Source organism: Plectropomus leopardus, chromosome 3 (genome assembly GCF_008729295.1).
Source record: "Plectropomus leopardus isolate mb chromosome 3, YSFRI_Pleo_2.0, whole genome shotgun sequence".
NCBI classification, from domain to species: Eukaryota; Metazoa; Chordata; class Actinopteri; order Perciformes; family Serranidae; genus Plectropomus; species Plectropomus leopardus.
This window is the reverse complement of record NC_056465.1, coordinates 17,481,975-17,505,016: the sequence shown is the minus strand read 5'-3', so window position 1 is coordinate 17,505,016 and position 23,042 is coordinate 17,481,975. Positions and strand designations below refer to the sequence as shown.

The following is a 23,042-nucleotide window of genomic DNA, read 5'->3' as shown; positions in this document are numbered from 1 at the left end:
GGACTCTTACAAAGCCCCCGGCCAGACCCTCGGGATCCTGCCATACTGTTTTCTCTCTGTCTACTATCTATTTTGTCTTCTTTTCCCTCTGTTTAGTCTTCTTATTTTTCTTGTCCCTTTTCAGCTTCACAGAGTATTTTTTTAGATCATGATATTGCGATCTACATCTTCCAGCAGTGCTATGTCAGTTTCCTAGGTGTAGGAGTAGGGGAACAGGAAATTGTGTGCGAAGTGTGTCTGTGATTGTGGGACATGCTAAGGATTAGCACCAAATGTAGTGCTTATAAACTGTGTTTTTGGCAGCTTCCCAAAGATTTTTTTAACAAAAAATTTAAATAAATAAATGTTAAGGGAAGCTGGGGGTTGACCTCTTTACCACAGCACAGTCAGAGATTTTAGCATGTAACATTAAAGAAAAGGCATATCAGCACAGTGGCCCCACACAACTGCAGCCATTGTGTGAGATTGCTGATGAAATGCTACTGTATTGTGATTTATTCCATTTAGTCTCTTAATTTGGAGCAATACAATTTGACAGCAATTTGCAACCAATATAAAGATAGAGTGGAGCTAGCTACTGGCATCCTGAGCAGAGACTGAAATCACACTAACTCTGGGTGTATGTGTGTTGTATTGAGCATATGCATGATAGTGCATGCGAGACCCTGAGAGTGCATCACAATGGCTCGCTAATCGCTCTGCACTGCACTGGCGTTGTCCCCACCCTCCGATTCCACCCCAGGTTAACAATGCTATTTCTGTCAGCACTGTTGCCGTTGTTAGCACTGCTTATGGAGATAGCACTGTTAGCTTCTACCTGCCGCATGGATGTGACCTGCCAATCACCTCCATGCTGAAAACTGTGTGCAGTCAATCCCTCCCCAAAATCAATTCATATGTTTTGAATGTCGCATACAGTTCCTTTAAAGGTATACTACGCAGGATTGTCATTCACTGTTTCTTAACACACCCGCCAGTAAAAGCAAAGGTAAAAGCAGTGCCCTTTTTCAAGTTTCACTCTCATTTGGCGTTTCTCCTGGCTATACTTGCGTTTTTTTCAGCGTTGTGTCTCTTGGATGCTTGCTGTTTATGGTTTAGAACCTGGTTGCTACCTTTTTATAAAGCCCCAACCTACCGTTAGGGTGCACGCCCTTAAACTAAAAAAATATTAACAAATAAATAATAATGATTATAAGTCTATAAACAAGGCAGAGCCTTTTGCAGAAAGAGAAAAAACACAGCCATACACTTCTATTGGGTCATATCTGATGATGCATAAAAAGCTATAGCTACAAATATAGGATAGTTTTGAGCTGGGAGTTCACAAATGTTGATCAATAATACAAGGGTTAAATTCAGGTCAGACACATTAAATAGCGAGTGCAATTGAAAAGGTAGAACTTTAGAAAGTAGCTTCTACAATCCCTTTAGGAGCCTACAGCATGCATCCATGCATGAGCTACAACTAAACTTTTTCACCGCCAAATTCAGAATTTTCTATTGTTTACAGAAAAAACACCAGTGTGGATATAAGGAGGTTCCTTGAGAGGTTGAGGGGTGGGGGTGAAAGTTGGGTTCAGGAAGTTTTCACTCCTTTCTTCCCCGGGTGCCCCTGGCCTCTCCAACTTCCAGTCAAAGGCTGAAAGAAGCCAGATACAGGCAGGATAATCACCACCTAATAAGAGGCTATATTGAAAGCAGGCTGGTGTTCATACACTACAAGCTTGAAAGGCATGTGCACACACATACACACTCACACATGGATAGTTGAATACATATGCACACACATAGCTAAGGCAGGTGTAATTATGGTGCACGATGACACACTTCACAAAGAGGCGATCACTTGCAATCTGTACACATGTGCACAAGCGTGTGTACACAAAAACAACACACTCACATGCACATATAAACACACAGACACCCGCACCAGATCCAGATCCTTTTTCCTTCTTCTTACTTCAGTCCTCTACCACCATCCGAGAAAAATGTTAGCACATGGCAAAAGATATGAATAATTTTGTGATATACCAATTATCAATTTAGAAAGACAGAACAGGATCCCCTATGGTTTTGTGTATGGTTGGTGTCTGTTTGGTTATGACCTTATGAAACAGTGTGCGGCTAAGCACAGAAACTGAGTCCTACCCACACTCTAAAAAATGACAACATTTCCCCAAACATTTGAGATTCTAAATTTTGCAGAAAAAGAAATCCTTCAAATGGTTCATAAACCCACAGATTAGTTGTAATATGAGATTTTTTCAGTCCTCATTAAGTATTAAAAGTGGAGTTTTGCTTCCTTTGTATCTTGGAAGGACTTCTGTTAAAGTATGTTGGCAGTGCTATAACACTTAAAAAACAAGTGAAGGAGTCTTCTACCCACCAGTCTTACATTTCATCAGAAATAAATGGCTCAACATCAACCAGTGTTGTTGGGCTTTAACCCAAATGAAATCATCACTTTTTAAAAGAAAGTGTGGCACCACTGTGGCCTTCTGCTCATAGCAATCAAACACTTTTTTTTAAAAGTGTAAATGCATGTTTTTGGATACAAACACTATGAGGCTGATTTTGGCTGAAATCTTTTGCATTCTTGAAGAGTTTCTTTTTCTGATTTAGTAGTGCATTTACTAGCACAGCTCCAGAGCATAGCATTTGAGAATGCGTCCGCCAACACAAAATATTGTAGTACTTTGAAATTGACAAATGTGGATAGTTTTTTTTTCCTTGCATTAAGGCAGCCATTCACTTGGATGTAACTGAGTGATGAAGGACAGTACACAATATTGTGTATAATATTTAATATTTAAACTAGACTATGCAGAGTTACCAGGTTACAGTGACTAAACTACTTAAAGGTTTAGGGTTGTTGATTACTGTTAGTAAACATGCTCACATGCAAAAGTGAAAGTAAAAGTCAATCCCAGATTCACTCTTGTTTGGTGCTTTGCCTCATTATAAAGAAAATAGTCTCTGCAGAAAAATACATTGCCACAAACCTCTAGTAGGTCATAAGTGATCATTTGAGTAAGTCTATACATTGTTTTTTGGCAAATCGAGCATAGTAAATCGTCAAGTTTTCAATATTCTTTTTATTTTGTATTGTAGAGTGATTGTAAATTTTGCACTACAATAGTGCGTAGCTTTTTCTTTTTTCTAATATCTCTTCACTGAATGTTTGCCTTGTTTCAACTAATGTGCATGCTGAGCAGAGAAGAGTGAGGCGATGCAGGAATTGCCTAATAATTACTGGTTTTAGTTATTTCTCTGTCTGCCGTAACCAAGCGCTAAAAACTGAAGCTAATACTGAAGTGCCAAAAACTGCAGTTCCTCTAATGGCTACTTGAGGCTGGCTCCAAAGGCCTGCCAATCCTCATTGATCTCTATGTTAAAATTTTCAAACTTTACAGTAGAAATAAACATGTTTACTGCCTGGAACAATAAACTTTTTCCCATCTTCATGACAAATGCATAGGGGTTAATTTTATATAACTCACCCATTTAGTACATTTTATTAAGGCTCAAAGTTATGCATAATTAAGGGTGGCCTGCTTTAAGAGACAGGCTGTCAGCCAATAGTGTCCTTGGCTCCTCAGTCAGATTTACCCCTCCCTCCTTCATAGCACCAACCTCACCTAAATATGGTCCTCTCTGGTTCCAGAAAAACCAAATGGTGACAGCCAAAATGTCATATTCGAGACTTCAAAACATGAGTCCACATACCAATGGGTGATGTCACAGTGGCTACGGACATTATCTTTACAGAAATTCTTTACAAAAACACATAAAAAGCAACTACAACATTTGTAAAGTTTGCAGTATTAGCCTGTTCTTGTTGCATTTTTCTGCCTCTCGATGTGCGTACACATCATTCATCAATTTTTTAGGTGGCCTAAAAACAGAAAGAAAACAACTTTTTTAAATCCACAAATACACTGTAACAAACAAAATGTATATGCAAGCCAATATTACAACACAGAAAAATGCCCCTCACTATAAATGTATATGCAATCCATCCATCCTTCACACACACAACTATTAGTCCAAACCTATACATCCCCCCTTGTGGCACAGCACACCCAGTGTCCTGCTCTTACACCATCAGCAGCATCAAAAGGAGAATCTATATTCCCCCCTCTGCCTTTGAGTGACTATGAGGAGCAGCAGCAGCAGCAGCTGCAGCCTCTCTCCTTGCTCGTGCTCAGCCGGGGGAAGGCAGTAGGTTTAGCAGGCGAGGCAGATTTATGGCAGTGGAGGTGACCTCTGGGGCCGTAACACGGTGATGGGTGAGTGGCTCTCAACAGTAAGCTACTGGCACTTGACAAAGTGCCCGAAGCAGAATGAATTTACTTCTCTTTTCCTCAATCATCAAGCAGCCACTGCCCTGACCCCCATCCTGACTGCTATAACAAGATCTCCCATCTCACAAGGGCCTGAAAAATTTACTGTCACATCTACTTTTCAATGAGCTCAAGTGAGCACTTCTTTCACCTTCAACGGAGCAGGTGCCGGTGTGGAGGAGGGTTAACCTGCCCAAGTGTGTTTGTGTGTGTGTACTCTGTGTGGTGTGTGTAATAGAGAGGGAGAGGGAGGGAGTGTGGATGTTCATGGGGAAATTTGCGTACACACACGTATGCAGGTCCACTGACTTGTTCTCTCACTAACCCAAACTAATTGTCTCACACCCACAGACCTTCAGAAACACACACATACACAAGTTTTGCATTGCAATATTTCAAACACAAAGAGATACAAATATTGTTTGCACACAAACAGACACAAACTAAGTAGAACAACAACCCTCCTTTTCTCACACCCTCTGTGATACACAGAAACACACAAGGAGAAAATGAAGTTGCCAAGCAGGGACACAAAGGGCACCACTTTACGGATGTCAGTAGACACATCTACCATTTATATTAGAAGTCAATCTACCCTATCACATTTCTTACACACATACACACTGGCACGCACACCAGGTGTTATGAAGTCTGTGTGTTTGCCAGCTTTCATCAGCTTGATGGCTGCAGAGTTGGACTTAATGATCCTGATATTTTTTTATATGCAGACGATAAATCTCGGTGCACACACATTGAAATTTCACCTTTCTTGCACTCTAGTTGTTGAGGTGAAATCATAATGGATGTGACAGAGAGGAAAGCAGACCAAACTAGAGATATACAGTAATAGTTAGCTACATTAGTAGTTATTTTTGCAACTTTTTGCAGTCTGTGCGATAAAAACAACCATGCATTCCTTTAATTATTTTTTTTATTCATCTATACATCAAAAGTTAAATTCTGTATTTTTTCAACCAAAAAAGTGGCATTATAAGATATAGGAAAAAAATGAAAAAAATATTATTTGGTTCAGGAAGAGAAGAGAGAAAATAACTTAGGGATAAAATAGGAATGCCATTGGAGGAAACATTCTATATTAGTTTTTGTATGCATTAAAATAAACTGCAGAAACTTAACTGTAACATATTTTACTACGTGAAACATTTTCAGGTTTTAAAGGGCTTCCTAAATCCTGTCTGAATAACTCCACCATCTTTGCTGTAAACTTTATGTCAGTTCAATGATACATTGAGAAGGCAACAGAGGGTTACTTTTGCTTAAAATTATTTCAACTTTAGGAAAGGAGAGAATAGACCATGTTTGAGAATCCTTAAGAAAAATAACTGATGTACTATATTACCATGCATCATTTTAAAAGATCCTGTTCTTTCCCTTCCTTGGCCATTGAAACATACAGTCATAGCTGACATTTATTTTTGTCTTTGTCTCAACATCTGTAGAAGGGTTTACTTGTCTAAATGGTTACTGCATTAAATAATCCGCGTATACAACAGCAACACAACCAATCAATATCCTGTGTATTAAATAAAGGAAGTTGGTTATGCCAACATTTCATTTTGTCATCCTGACTCTTTAAAATGCCATAACTAATTCAACCTCTTTTCTTTTATGAGCCACTCTTTTGTCCACGCTGTCCACTGGGATAATGTTATCGTGATGAGCCAGTAAAAATCAATGATTAAACATGCGTAATTTTCCAGAGACGATGTATTATAATTTATTGTCTATCTCTCTCTGGCGAGTCATCACAGAAGCCCTGGAGCGGCAGACACTCTGCGGGTTGCAACTGAAAGTAAAGAAGGCCATTAAAAGCTATTCAATAAGCCACTTGAAAATTGATCAGGCTATAAAGTGGCAGTCCGCCTGTTCCAAAAAGAGGAATATGCCTGTGGAGGAGAAGTGTGATCAACGGAGAGAAAGTAAAGTAAGAGTGAAATAAAGAGATAAAAGAAAGGCGAAGAAAAAGAGAGAAGAGAGAGACTGAGGCTGCCAGAAGAGAGAAATGAAAAAAACTGAGACAACAGACAGTGTGAGGGGAGAATGATGACGAGTTTGAACCAAACAAGATAAAACGGAGGGAGAGAGGAGCTGTGATCTCTTTGCTGACACAGCATTAACTGTATAATCACATAGCAGTTAACAGTGTTATTTCCAATGTTATACTATTGTAAAATCATTATATGGATCATAACTCACCAGTGGCGCCCCTAGATTTTTTTCATTGCGGTGGCCAAATAGGGCCACTGATAATCTTGGGGTGGTACATTAAAGCAAAATCCATTTACGAGAAAAAACAACCATGTTTTAATGTGTATTCTATGTATACAAGTGTTGGGCAATTCATTGTTCATCAAACAGACTGGTTTTCCTTTTCCTTAAAAAAAACAAACCAAAATCGTTTTTCTCCCATTTTTTTTCTTTTAATTCTATTGGATAAGACAGCTTCAAAGTAAAAGGGGGAAAGAGAGACAGGATGACATGCAGTAAAGGGCTGCGTGTTGGAATCAAATCTGTGGCCACTGTGGTAAGGACATAGCCTCCAGACATGGGGCGCCTGTTCTACCAAGCGGGTACTCCTAAATATACAGCTTTAATTTGAAGGAGCACATTGATTGAGGGGAACACTACAATTTACTGGAACAAGCCTCTCTCAAGTTTAAGGGAGACTCATGGGTAACAATAAAACCCATTTTCATTCAGATATCTTGAGGTGAGAGTCTAGGAGACCCCTTTGAAAATGACCATGCCAGCTCGACAAAATTTAACCTAAATTTGGAGCGTTATTTAACCCTCTTTTCAACAAGCTATGCAAACATAGTTGTACTAATGGATGCCTTGAGTTGTCTAGCTTCACAAGATATAATTGCCTTTGCGCTAGCCTAAAAATGAGCACATACTAAGAGAGTAATGTAGAACTACAATAATTTTTGCTGGGGAGGAGGGGGTGGTGTGGGCCCACTAATTGTATCAGAAGGGACATGGCCTCCTCTGGCCACCACTTTGGGGAGCCACTGCTTATGACCTAGACTTCAGAGTCAGCTATAACTACACATTTCTGGTGCGACAGATAGAAATAAGTTTACAATTTTTTTTGAGAAAGTGACAGACTTTATCCAGTTGAATGTAAAATTAAGTTCTTGGCCTTCTGTCTATCAAAGGTGGTAATGCACAAGTAAAATCTGAACACTTATCATTGGAATATTCATGCCCACCAGCATCAGCTTTGCCATAGCAAACACAACACATGTCTGGCAGAGTAGACGTTACTACTAGGGTTAAAACATAATGCCATGTTTTTGGCCAACGTCGACAGGTTACTATAAACTGGTGTCAAGGAAGTCAAAGGAGAAAGTTTATCTCTACAGAAACAATTTTCATCTCATCACATTTTCCCACCAAAAAACAATTTACTGTAGGCCAATTGAGGCCAACACCTCAAGTCACTAAAAAAGAAAGATGTGCACATTTGCCCACCAACTGCACCAAGTGCACAAAACTCTCCAAAAATTGGGAAAATACTGCATGACAACCCTTTGAGATTTATTGTTTGATAATTTATATGGACAGTAACCACTTGGGCCTTTCTATTGCCGTGTGGAGAAAAAAAAGAACTACAAGAAATAAGAAAATTCCAGGAGCAAAAAGCAGTGCTGTGGGCTGAATCAGTGGCAGTGGCTCGGCAAACTGCGTTTTTCTTTTAACTTTCAATTCTCCTAAGCATCCGTGCTTCACAGCCCCTTGGGCTATTGCCTTTCTCAATCTGTCCCTGGAGAGGCAGGAGTTATGGTCCCTGTCGATTGAGGAGAAAGGGATGTTATTCCCCTGTCACCCCCTGGTCGCGCCGCCATCCTCCCTGCCCTGATCTACGGCCTGACTCCCCCCTTACCCCATTCCTCCCTCCCTCTTCCCCACTTTGTTCCGTCGTAAGCTGCCGGCTATGTCGTTGCCATGGGCTGTTGAGATGAGGACGATAGAAAAATGTTCTGGGGGGAGGAGGTGGAGGTGCTGATATTGGTTTAGAGATGCTGTTGGCAGCTGCACGATGGTAGTAGTGGGGAATGCTTTAGTACTGCATTAAGACACTTGCAGAAAAATTGGTGTGTGTGTGTATGAAAAAGCAAAGTAAACACACAAGGATGGCTGGACAATACTTGATACTTGCTGATGTATTTTTATATAAAAATATTGCGCAATGCAGCTTTACATAATGCATATTTACTAAGATAGTGTAGTGTCCCTCTATGCTGTAGAACGGCGTGTTTAAATGGGGGGGGGGGGGGGGTGGTATACTGTGAGACAGCCCAGGAGAGGTGTCCTGCTCTAGGGCACATGTAGGTCCTTGTGTGACATCCCTGGTAAAGGAGCACTGACAGGGTTAAACATGTAAGGCAGCTGATGGTTGTATGTGATCAAAGGATCCCTGTCCCTGTGGGTTTGGTTTCATGTTGTGTTGCTGACTGCTTGATTTCAGTTTCACAGCTACCTGGTCTTGAATTTCACAAGTGGATATTTAATATTTCCAACTTTGGAAATGTTCTTTAGTTTATTTAGACAGTGGGATAGTTGTGGGATTCAGTCCTGCACCAGCAGGCAGTGGGGGTAACAGTTTTATGTGACTGAGTTATGTATAAATTAAGAAAATAAACATGTGTGTGTGTAACACATAACGTAATTGTTATGTGTTACAGTTAATTAGAAAAAAAGAAATTAAGTTACAGTTCCTAAATAAAATGATGGTGATTACAAAGGGGTTAAATGTGAATATATTCTTTTTGGTAAAGAGCTTAGATGTAGCATACATCCATTCTGTTACTTTTAGGCCCACAGGAACGCTGCTTACCCTTGCTTCCAAGATTTTTCAGGCCACCAGTGTAAAAAATAAATACATATAAACTGTCGACAAGCCAGCTAAAACTGCAAACGAGGTCAATTTAAACTCTTTTTTTTTCTGGTTTTCCAATCCATTGAAGTTTTCTATTTGTAAAATACAATTTTTAGTCTATGTCTATGAGCCGAGCGAGAGGGAGAAACACTACTGCGCATTTTCAGAGAGCCGCACACCAGGAAAGTAAATCTGGAAGCTAGAAACTTTTTTTTGTGGAATGCATCAGGCGATTCCATTCCATTCAATTCTATTAGGCTTAATAGGTGGCTGTGGCTCAGGAGGCAGAACGTGTCACCCACTAATCAGAAGTTCAGTGGTTTGATCCCCGGCTTCTCTAGTCTGCATATCAAAGTATCCTTGGGCAAGATACTCAACCCCAAATTGCTCCCGATGGCAGTTTGTTTGAATGTTTAAAAAGTGAGTAGTTGTTGGCACCTTGTATAGTAGCCTTGGCCACCAGTGTATAAATGTGTATATGTGAATGGTTGAATGTGACAAGGAGTGTGCAAGCGCTTTGAGTGGACAAACGACAAGAAAAGTTCTATACCTACAAGTGGAAGTCCATCTACCAATATGCTCCATCTTGGCGTCCGGTATCTTGTTTTTTTTATAATACATGTTTGGTTGCTTTGCATCTTTCCGCTGTGCAGGAATGCCTTTTTTTCGCATCGCCATTTTCCGGACATCTTTTTAGCTTTATTTATTTATTTATTTCATTTTATTCTATATATTTTATTAATCCCAGAGGGATATAAACAGGCCTATACATGTATTAAATGGGGGCTGTTGATGGACATTTGGGGGTTTGATGCCCTGCTCAAGGGCACCTCTCCAGCTACAAGTCCACACTACATACTTGGTCCGGATGGGGACTTGAACCTGTGACCACTCTATTACCCAATTTAAAACATTTGTTGAAGTTGATCAAGTGATAGGGGTACAAGCTGCTCAAGATAGGGGTGTCTTCTCTGCACACTCTCTACAAACCCACTGTGCAGTACTAATAACAATTCAAGAGACAAACTTGGCTCTAACATGTTGAAATATGTCTGGACAAGTTTACATGCATGTTCTACTGTATTTCTGTGAAATACAAGTTTCATTTGTGGTTTCTAAGAAGCTCCTACGGAGAAAATGTGTCATGGTTTTGTTGAAAGAACAACTATTGAGATTCAGCAAACTTCAGCCCCCCCCATAAACCACCAACACCGCCAATAAACATCAGCACAGACATGAGTACACCTGACACATGCTCAACAGAGGACTTCCAGACCTCGGACTACTTAGCCCCATTTCCATACTGGCCAGTGCTCGGCCTCTTTTAAGCACTATTGCACCTTAGGCAAATCTTTAGTTTGTGAGGGTCTCTCTGGGTGAAGGAATAAATAAATAAGCAGATAAATAGATGAATAACCCAGAGGAATGGGAGCCCATGCGGCCTGGCCATCCATCATATATCCTATTACCACGAACTCAGCGGCACCTGCAGTATGTATAATGCAGTCAACCTCTGTAAGCAGATACAAATTCAACTCTTTTCCTCCTCAATTTGTTATATCTGACAACGCCATAGCTTGTGCCGTGTTGTTTCTTTGAATTATGAATAGATTCCCTTCACCAGACTTTCGCCTGTGCGTGATAGCGTGGCGTTGTTATGCAGAACAGCTGCGGAAAACAAATTCGAGAAGCCTGCTACGCTTTGTAGCGGTTGGGTGAATATGCATAAACAGTTGCGCTTAAAGCCACTTAAGAACAACCAAATGGGCTCAATATTTCATCTTTGGATTTGTTTCATTGGATGTGATGAATATGAAATGCCAGAATGCAGCATGAGTGCAGAAAATGCAGTCGTTTGAGTGTTTCAAATGATCAAAGAATCTTCTTTAAATTTTTCACACAACTGTGAGAAATGGTGGACAAGTGCTTTGACTGACAATTTAAATCTTAATTCCTGCCGCAAAGTCATTCTCTTAATTTAGTCATGACACTTGGAACCACAAATATCACAAATATCACTCAGATACTGAGAGAAAAAAGAGAATGGAAGGAATGTGTGTCAGAGGAAGAGAGGGAGCAAAAGAGGGAAGACAGGAAAGCTAGCGAGTAAATACAAATTAACAAATCAGACGCAAGACGAAGAGAGAAACCAAGCGGGAGAGAGGAAGAGGAATGTAAATACATGGCAAACCCATAGCACATTTTGACTGTTGCCTGTTTGTTTGGGTATTTACACTGAGGCTACAATCAAATCCTCAAAGCTTCAGCCCACATGACAAGAGCCCTTTCCAGGGCCGCATATCCTCTAAACAGCCAAATCTCAATCCACACTCAAATACATATGTACACACACACAAAACCCCAAAGTCATATCCACTTATTTGCCCATCACTTCAACATGTAAAAAGGATGCAGGGAAAACCATCAAATTTAATTTGTGCACAGAGAAAGGGCAGCGGAAGATAAGTTGTGAGGAAGTGATTTTTTTGGGACTTGGCTGAACTTTCGAGTCCTGTTTGGTTTGAGCAGATGTAGAATTAGTACACATCACTTTTCATCAGTGAGACATTGAACACGAGCTGCCGTTCAGAGGCCAAATACCTCTCTGTCACACAGACACACAGGAACACCTCACCTCTAGTGTCTGTGGTTTTGCTGTAGTAATTATCAATGTGATGTGAATTCCCACAGCAACAAATTCTTCTTCTTACTCTTCCTAAAACATGTTTGGTATCTCCAAATACCAACAGCCTATTATAACCTGTTGCTGTATTAAAACAGCCCTCAGACCACACATACACTTGATTTAATGTGTGTATACTAGGGTTGCAAATGTAAGCACTTTACTCGATTGATTAATCAGTAAAAATTAATTATAGATGAATTACCATTTAAAAAAAATATATAAAAACTTTGACTGAATATCAAACAATACCAAATTCTTTTTATCCTCAGTCAAAGCTCACAGCAACATATTGCATATATTGTGACAGCATTTCACAGCCTATTGCTGAACTGATTAAATTTCACGTTTGATTAAATTGTTTATGAGCGATTAATCGATCAATTGGTTGTTATCATCCCTTGTTTATACTCATTTTTTCTGGTCCTAAGAGACTTTACTGTAGAATAGTGCTACATAATGTTATACAAATTTCTCTTAAGGGTTAAAAGTATTGTTATTAAAAATGGCACGTACATTACATGCACATATAGGCTGTGATGGTTTGCTTATTTTTGCCGAATCATAACAATACGGGGGTCATGGAACGGGGGTCACAGTACAGGGATCACAGTTTAGTACACACAGCCGCATGTACAATATATGGTATATATATCGATGCACATAATGTGGAACCAAAGTTCACAAGCACAAGTTCTGCCTGCAAATGTTTTGCTGTGTGCTGTTAGCAACAACAAGCTGACTGGCGTGTGAGTCAGTCACACTATGGCCTGTGAATGGAATCATGCTCAACATGCTTACGCACATTCAACAGATGTGGCGATCACTGAGATCAGGAAAAAAAACAAACCAGAGCCTACCTCCTTATCGGTGCTGTTTTCAAGCAGCCTTTAGATTCAAAAGCAATCCTGAAGCAATGTTATTATTACTATTATCATTATTATTTAGTATTCTATTTATTTTGTATTTTAAATTTCGTAGGATAAGGGATGCTTTTTTAGTTTCATAGTATTTTGCGACCTGTTGCCTTTTGGGAAAGTATTTGCTCAGTGTTCATACAGCGTAATGCAGATTAAGAGATCTGTTTAAAATGTTCCTTATCTTTATCAAGAAAATAGTTTTTACCATGAAAATACTGCTTTCGTCCCCAGGGAAAGGATTGTGTCTGCCTTAGGCACAGGCACTACTGTCTGTTCAAAATAAATAAAAAAATAAAAATGTCTTTATGCATTTGTGTTTTTTCAAGGTACCGATCTTGGAAGAAAACGTGGCCCCTAAACCAAACCGTGACTTCTGTGTATTGTTACACCCCTTGAGTAAATAGTACAAGGATGCATGCAGTACAAGGATATTATCACTTAACACTCTGGGCAAGATATCCAAATACAGTCAAACATCCATGCATTAAGTACACTTGAATGACACACTTGAGTTTATGCCACATTATCAGATTTAGACCTGGACATCCAAAGGAGCAAAAAGCACACAGAAAAGAATCAAATGAGGCAGTAGTCACTGCAGCTTTTATGTTCTTGAGGGTAAAGGTGGCATAGAAGTTTTCTCGTACGTAATTATTTACATAAGGTTTATCCCAAAAAGATGATGACTGTCCTTTATATCTATCCATCTATCCATCTCTCTCTCTCTCTCTGTCTCTCTCTCTCTCTCTCTCTCTCTCTCTTCTCTCTATATATATATATATATATATATATATATATATATATATATATATATTATATATATATACACATTCAGATTATGTATTGAAAAAAATATGTGACATTTGACTTTGTCAGGATTTCACAGCTCTATTCATGGCGCACACTACAGAAGTGGACTTGCAATTGAAGAAACTGTTTCAACAGCGAGCACTCATTAAATTGCTGCAAACATGCTGTCATTACACAAGGGGATATTTCTTCATTTTTTGTATTTTTTGAGCAGCCGATCCTGCTGCATGTCAATGAACTTGACTAAACATGTATGACATGTGATGGTGTGTGGGTGGAGGGAGGCAAGGGGGAGTCAACCCCATGGTGGTGTCAGCAAAGGATCTGTGTGTAATCTGCAGAAGATGCATGCAATAGACCGACACACTACTTTATCTACAAGGCCCCTAATTGCGCGGGATGCTGAGGAACACATGTTAGGAAGAGAGGAAGGGGAAGGGGTGTCAGATGTCAGCAATGTGCAGGCATATGGTTCCTACAAGTTGGGTTATGAAAACTGGAAATGACACAAAAAATCAGGTTTGCTAAGATGAACTTGTGACAAATGCACATGATGTATCTTTTCTTAATTAAAATCACCTGTCAACAGATTATGCAGACATAAACCACATATTACCTGACTAAAAAATCTAACATGATTGTGACCCTCACATCTATAAAAATTATGCCATTATAAAATAATATCAGGGAGTAGTCGGCATGGAACAATATCAACATTTCATTTCACAAGGCGCCTGGTAGCTCATCCCATGGGCACCCCATGCACAGAGGATATGCCCTGACTGTCCTTTGCTGCATGTCATCGTGTCACTTCTTTAAAATTATCGAAATTATCCAGGCCAAAATAATTATTCCAATGATCATCCGAATTTACTTACAACTCCTAAAATGGCACTCAATCATGCTGGTATTACTTCACATTTTTTAATAGAAACAAATATTTTTATTGCATCATAGACAGTGTACACATCTTATTTTAGTAAACACCCTTTTTAGTGAGAAGGAAACAGCTAAAGGTAAGTGTCCTCAAACTGTTGGCCATTGCCCGTTTTCTCACTTTGCCTTTATTTTTCTTGAGGTGGATATGACATCACTTTAGTCATAGACTACCACAATAAAAGCCGGGACATATATTTCCAGCCCTATATATTTGAATTATAATAATTCAGGCATTAAATAGTAATTTAAATTTTATTTTTTCCACACTATTTGAATTTATTATTTCAATGTGAAATATGCCAATGCTTGACTAAAGTCTTACATTTTTGAGGTCTGTGCAGAGTGCCTTTTATTGGTTGCCCAACAACTTCTTTGGGTGCTGCTGGATACAGTACTATCACTATAATATACATTCACCAAGATCAACTTATTTTGAATGTTTTTCACAATCCAGGATAAAATCATCCCATCTCTATTAAATAAAAGTGCCATGACAATTACACCATCAAACACTGACACAAATTGGTCATGAAACAGTGTGACATACCCCTACTGGACTGGAAGTAAAACAATACCGGCAGTCCAGTCCAACACTGTTTGAAGAAAAAAAAGAGGCGCCCACAGAAAAACTAAATGACCTTTTCAGTCCAAAACATGAACCATAAAAGAAAGGTAACTGCTTGGCCATCTTTGTTCGTTGAGAAGGAGGCTTTAACAAAGCAAGAACATGATGTGAGGTAACATTAGTGATCCGGCATATTATTCCTGCTTTAAAGGGCTCACAACCTTCAACTCAGCCATTGTGTGGGGCCATCTCATCAAGAATGCAACACTCATACACATACACAAACACCCACACAACCCTTCCCCTTTCAATCCAAATCCCCCCACACACTTCACCCCCTATTCCTTCATTATGCACTTGTCCTTCTCTTGTGCTCACAGCAAAAATGTGCTTTACTTTGTTCACATTTTTCACCATGTACCCTCAACATAATCCACTGTCTGCCTTGGACATTTGTGCCAACCAACTTGAGTAAACAGAAAGATGGAAAAGGCATAAGAAGGGGTTGACCTTGTACATGCAAGCTACCACTATCACTTAGGAAATGGTGTGGCTATTGTTAGGAAAAATAGGGCCCATCTGTTTGTTGTTTGTGCTTTATGATGAGAAGGCATATCGTACCACAGGTGTAGCACGGAGTTCAAATAAAGGCATTATAAATGTAAAGCTACCAATTTCCAAAATATTCATTCTAGACTAGCATGGTTTGGCTAGATTTTCTAACTTTTTCTCCTTTTTTATTTAAAAAAATATATAAATGGTGTTTTATTGAAAATGGCAGATGCAGCAAACATTTAATTTGTTACACTGCTTGCCAAAGTGAATTTTCATATTGTAGCCATTCCGCATGACAATGTTTATGGCTGATTTCATTTAAATAGAATCAACTCTTCACAGCACCACAGACTTGTGAAAAATAGCCGGGTATGAAAACAAATATTCAATCACCTCTCATGTAGTACTAGATTATAATCAAGTGAGTTGGGTTTGTCATGATGATTAGTCACAGTGAACTGAGAGTGCATGTTTGCCTGTGTGTGCCCTGTTGAATAGCAACATACAGAAGCATTAGTAGTGTATGAGCGCTCGGCCGCCAAGAAAGTCCCAGCACTCAATCACACAGAGCCGATCGCATTTGCATGTTGTAGCATTGAGTCGGAAGCAGATTGTAGGGGTAGCAAATGGACTGAATAATATCAACTGACAATCAATTATTTCTGCAATTGTGTTACATCAAAAACATGACTCCTGCTGCCGAGTTTGATTTGTCAGGTCGCACTGGAGATTCAGTCATGTAAGTGTGACGTAGGGGCTGATTTAACTACTGCGCGCTGAGTGAATGAAAGAGACAGTAATAGTGCTGAGGACCATGCAAATCACCTGCAAAGGAAACGCTGTAAATCACAGTGTGAGAGGTGCACACAGCGGCAACAAGGAGCGATAACACAGAGCACATGCAGTGTTCAAATGTGAATATCATTACTGTACGTCACAAACCACGACTAACATGGTATTTAACAGATGACGATGATGTGTTTTCATTTAATTGTTCAGTCTCATTAACAATAAATAAAGAAACTAAATAAGGGATCATGTCTACTCAGTTATTTCTGTTATTGTGTATAATATACTGTTTTAGTTGTCTTTTACATAATTTTTGGCATATTTTCAAAAACTTCTGGGGGTGGGGAAAAAATCGATACAGCACAGTATTTTGCATGCCAATATTGTATTGATACACAGATGCCAAGTATTGATTTTTTTTATTGTGTAAATGATTAATATTACCAATACAAATGAAACTTTTGGTAGTCTAATAAAATAATGAAATCAATGGCTTTTTCAGTCCAGAACATACATGTTGCTGCAATAAAAATGATTTAATTGATATCAAGAGACAAAAAAAATTATCTTATTAGTTAAAAACAGATGCTGACAAAGTTTTTCCTTAATTTGCAGCTGAGAAAAAGTTATAAATCACAATATATTGCAATATATGTTATCGCAATACTCTTCATAGAATATTGCAAAACATTAAAAATCGCGCAAATATTCTATTGTGACCCACTGTATCATGATAATGTTGTATCAGGGGGCCTCTGGGGATTCCCATCCCTAAAAACCTCTCTGCTTATTTTTTTCCCTTATTGAAGTTTTTGTTTCTTAGTTTTGACTACTTTTGCAAATAAATAAATAAAAAATCAAAAGTATTTAATGCTGCAAATGCTGCATCAACCAGGGCAACAGAGCAAGAGACACTAAAACCAGCTTTAAATTACAAAATGAAACCAGGGATCGACCTCTCCCTCTTACTTTCCCTGCTTTGAAACTGGTGTCTCCAATCTTTTCCACAACCAAATGACTCTTAACTCTGCTGAGTGCAGCACGGGTCAGGCAGCCAGATTGAAGGCAGGGTGTCTGGTTAGTGTTAAAGTTTAACAGGAGATTTTCTGATGTCTGATTTCACTCAACAAGCCAGTCGCTACTCTCTGTTTCAGAGTGCTTGCAGTAATGCCTTGCAGATATGCCAGTGGGGAAACAGTGGGGAATATAGGTATGTACACAGCTGAAACTAAATTCAACTTTATGATCAGTATAAAGGCTGTAGTGTTTCCAATATTTTGACCATCAATGAAGGTAGACTAAATACAACACCTCTCTATAATTTCCAATACAACTGGCAAAACCACAAACTAAATAAAACCTTCACAAAAATGAAACCAACACAGATCCAAAAGAGTTTCAACCAAAAATGTGCCATTCTGGTCTTATTGTATTGTTGATATTGTGAGTGTTTTTTCCCCTTGGTTTTAAAGGCTGCATTACAGTAGTGGTATAGCCTTGAAACTTACTACTCTGTTCTACCTATTCTATTATTTGCCTTTACCCACTTAGTCATTATATTCACATTACTGATGATTATAAATAAAAAAAGAAATCTCACTGTGTAAATATTTTGTGAAAGCACCAATAGTAAATCCTACACTATTATCGCAAATGAATATTGAGGTATTTGGTCAAATATACTGTGATATTTGATCTTCTCCATATTGCCCAGCCCTTGCTAAACTGTAACTGATGGAGAATAATAAACTTATTTTTGGACAACAAGAAAGAAACAAAAAACAGGTCTTAAGGAAAAGATATTACCTCGAAAAATGTGAGAGGTGGTTGCCATTGTAACTCAAGTCATCAAGTGGGAATCATGCAATAGATGTTTGGATAAATGGGGTGAAGCCTTCCTAGTCTGCCACCCACATACTGTGCACACACACAGACACAGACACAGACACAGACACACACACACACACACACACACAGAACTGTCTACACTTGTTAATTCCATTGAATTAATCTGTGAAAAGGCTCGGCTGCATTGGAGGCACTAAACTGTACAGTAAAAATGAAAAATCCTTCAAAGGCAAAATTAACACTTTTGAACTGAAAATTTCAAAAAAACAAGGTTACAGGTGCTGCCCCTCTTCAAAAGAGAGCGTACGTTAAGAAAAAAAGGTACACAACCCACAAAATATTCCAGTTATTCTTATACATTCAGATTTCATCTTTTGATTCTTATTTAAAAAAATAGCGTATGCTGGTTGGCCTTCCTTGTTCTTTTTAAGTGACGGTGGATTGGTTGTGCTTTTTGAGAAGCAAGGCCAGCAGAGTAATCAAATTAGCAAGCAAACTTGTGTCTTGCTATTATGTTCAGTTCCAAAGAAAGCTGGTGCAAATCCTCTGATCAACCACGAAAACTGTGGGAAACGTGACTTAGAGATAGTCATAATGGAGTTAAATCACCAAAAACCCAACTGCAACTGAATTCGAAAGTTAGAAGTCTAAAAGTAGTTATTGCTTTATTCGAGTGGCAGCTATTTTAAATTCTATTTAGCACAGTTAGGACCGAAGCATGGATGTATTGTAAATGCTGGATACATCAATCCAAAATGGCACCCATTTTTTCTTTCTTTTTTATTTAAGTTTCTGGGGTTCTGCATTTTTTGGCACATAACTCATATGAATTAAGGAGTAGCCAGAAACTTGAGACTATGGAATTAAATTGTGATTATTTTTGGGATTTACCTTTATTTGACGGGACAGCTTATCGAGGGAAAGGGGGAGAGACAGGGGCAGCAAAGGGCCACATGCAGCAAAGGGCCACAGGTTGGAATCTAACCCATGGCCAGTGCAGCAAGGTCATAGCCTTTGTACACTGCTCTACCAGGTGAGCTACTCGGTGCCCTGTTACTTTCATTTTTGATACTACAACTCTATTACTATTAGCCTTATACAGCATACACTCAAAACACACACACAAAACAGGAGAGGATTCGGTGTGACATAATTTACTTGCATAATCTAAAGTTTCCATTAAATATTCTTTTTATGCTACAATTTAATATGTGAAGAACAATGACCCTGCCCAGCATTTGTGCGAACAAATGTCATAATAGACTGAATATGACTCTTTTCAAGAAGGTGGCTGAAGGAATGAAAGACAAAAAGATTGAGTGCCTCTTATTTTCCATATTACACTTCTATCATGTGGTCAAACAAGTCGAGCAAAATGGCAAAAGTGGCTCCAGCTGTAGCACTTTTTTTTTTTGAAGTGATATCGACATGGTAGGGCACGGTTATCAGAGTATGCATGGCTGCATGTAAACAGGAATATTAGTTACATATTAATAAGGGCAAAAAACTGAGTATTTTGTGTATGTAAAAGTGATGCAGACAGGATGGTGAATCTGATTTCAGCAAATACTGGTTCTGTTTAATGTTGCATAGAACTATGATTAGCATTTCATGCCTGAGATGTAAGTTCTAACATTAATGATGATGTCATTGACTCAACAAAGGCCCAAAAAGACAATCTTGCCGACACAGGTCCGATAGCCTGTTCTGCTGTTGGTCTTAACTCACCTCTGGTCCTGTCCTCCTCCTTTCCCGGGCTGGAGGTGTTGCTGCAAGTGTATGCAGGGGTGACCTCTTCTTCCTGGCTCGGTGTAGCTCCAAGTGGGAAACTGACAGGACGAGAGCTGGTAACTGAGCTGGATGGACGGGAACTGGCGCAGTTCTGTAAGAAATGAGAAGGCAGTGTCAGCTGCAGAAAAGCACTATAGGGTTAATTAGAACAAAGACATCAAGTTCATCCATTCCTTAGTTGAAAAAATTCAAATCGTGGTTCCATTAAGAACAATTTGTCCAAAAAAAATCCCAGTTTAGTCATCATTGTGCACTGAATAAGAACATAAGGGGATATATTGTGCACTGAAGAGAGGTTTTTCTCTGATTACAAATGGTATCCTATTAAGTCGTCAAAATGAATAAAGAACATAAATATATGTATTGGGCTCTTGTAGACTACTGTATTGTCCTCCCCACAATTCCAGAACCAAACCTGAGCAGCTGCTCTGTGAATTAAACTCCAAGACCTCCTTGTTTCACACATGCATCTTCCAGCCAGACCAAAATAAACGGCAATCACAGAAAACCCATTTGTTTGCACAGCTCTCAAACAGATGGAGGGGCTTCAACAGGCTCCAGGCCCTCTTATATTTCACACTGTACGTCTATCAGGCAGGAATGCTTCAACACTCAGGGCTTGACTTGCTGGCTGTTTTTGTGTGTTGTTGATGTCCATCTTCAATGAATATGACACAAACACTCGCAAGTGGAAGGAGAAACATTCATGAACTGCTACAGTTAATTCTAAGTCACTCCAACCAGGGGTCGCAGCAACCGGAATAAGTGATTTAAAGTCTTTTTTTGGACGACACCACCAACATGCAGATATTCCAGGGTTGTTTTTGTGGTACCGGATTGTAGTACCAATTCCACTTCTTTTTTTTTCTAGCACCAAGAGTGATCCCAACCAACTCCTTGCTTCCTATACGTTGTCAAAACTTGAATTAAGATCAAAAAAACTAATCTGCTTCCAATTTATATCTATATTTCAGTGGTGTCAGGGGCGTGGAGTATTGAGGGGTGGGGTTGTTTTTTATTTGGGTCCTGCAACTGACAGCTTTATTTCACAAAGCAATCTGGCTGTGTGTGTACAAGAGGGAGGTCAGGGTGGGTCAGGAGATACTTGGTATCAAACAGGCTGTCTACGCTGGTCAATGTGTGTGTGTGTGTGTGTGTGTGTGTGTGTGTGCGCGCAGTATAACAGGTATAAAACCCCACCCCCTGAGGCTAAAAAGGCTGTGTGTGTGACCTGCGCCCATGTAGAGGGCTAACATGAGGAAGAGGGCTAAAGAGGTTGACAGAAGTGTGGAATTTAAGAGGGGAGAGTGTGTGATTAGGTTTGGTAGAATTTATACGAGAGGTCATTAAGGTCAGAGGTGTGTCATGTCACTGTACCAATAGTAATATACAGTGAAATTGTTGCTACAATATTTAAATGATTTTCATGTTTTGTAGTGGGTTATACACAACACATTTTATCCGATGGCATGTGCACTGTTTAGAAGCATTAAATGACTTAATGATTTAACCCTTTGAAACCTGGAACAACATCAGTTTTGCATCTAATACGCCTTTCACGTGCATTTAAACGTAAAAACTTGAGCAAATTGGTTTGATTCCTTTCAAAATATGGCTAAAAAGGCAATGAGCAATTTGGCAAGAGTTGTCCCACATACTGCAAGACATTAGGTAAAGAAGATAATCATAGGAAAACTAGGTCAAAATGTACAGAAAACTAACATTACTATTATTAACTATTTTATCTACATATTTATTTGTCTTTTTTGTTTGGTTTTGTTTTGTTTTTTCACATTTTAACCTTTTTTGGTAGATTTCAAGTAATTTTCTTGTAACTCATCACTTGTAATTTCCTACCGTGTTTTGGAAATAAATCAAGACAATTTGCTCAGGTTTCAAAAACACGTATCAGCCTGGTGCTTGACCTTCCTTATGGAGTCTGCATCATACATGATCATCCTACAAATGCTGGATTTTCTAACAGATCAGATTATTTCAGCTTTGTATTGACTACTTGTAATGTTGGTGATCAATGAATAAAAAGGAAAATTAAAGTTTCAAAGATCTGTTTTAATTTAAATAACCACTTTAAAGCCTTAAACTGCAGTTGCAAGGACTTATCCCACTAGGTTAACCCTTCAATCTTTGCAAATAATACAACATATAAACCCCTCTATCTCCGACAAGTGCCATTTGTCTTCAAATGACCCCATATGCAGTAACACCGCCAAAGCCTCTTTATCCCTCAGCCGGCAAGACGCGATACCCAATCCTATGTTTTACAACAAGGGGATATATAGGGGCATGTGCGGTCATCTAGAGCCAAATGTCTCCTATCTAACCAAAGGACAGGTAGATACAGTATTTCAAGCAGGATTTATGGCACAAAATAGCATTAGCTAAAAACCGTCAGGCGGCAGTGATGGCTAAAAAACGCATTCTGGTGGCGGAACCCGGCAAGATTGGAAAATTGCCACCACCAGAGGGGAGAGGAAGCAGTAAAAATGACGGTAGATGGGGGGGCCTCACTGATAACACGAGCAGCCAATATATCAGACTGCACCTGGTAGCAAGGGGCCCCAGGGGGACCCCCTCCACTGACTCGCCTAACACACAGACACACACACACTTTAATTTATCTATTTATTTATTTCATTTCTTCCCATCCTTACAGTCTGAGGTGGGGGGTCAAAAGCAAGTAGGGGCACCCTGATATTTTAAAAATCAATCTGCTGTCGGAAATAGTTTCATTCCTTCTCCAATGACCTGAAGTGTGTGAGGGTGTGGAATATTAGGGGGTACATATGTGCGGGTCAGGGTGCAGTGGGAGGGGCAGGACAAAGTGTTACTGGCCAAAGAGCTCAGAGTTAATGTGATCACTCAAAAGGGACAAGAC

The 23,042-nt window shown here is 39.2% G+C and overlaps 1 protein-coding gene across 2 annotated transcripts in view; it reads right to left on the bottom strand.

Moving 5' to 3' along the window:
- The window catches only part of LOC121965627 (adhesion G-protein coupled receptor D2), a 99,473-nt gene that overhangs the window by 25,440 nt on the left and 50,991 nt on the right, over positions 1-23,042 (bottom strand). For both annotated transcript variants that reach the window (XM_042515762.1, XM_042515775.1), the window contains one exon: positions 20,084-20,237. In XM_042515762.1, the coding sequence (XP_042371696.1) occupies positions 20,084-20,237 (154 nt within the window). The remainder of the gene's footprint in view (positions 1-20,083; positions 20,238-23,042) is intronic.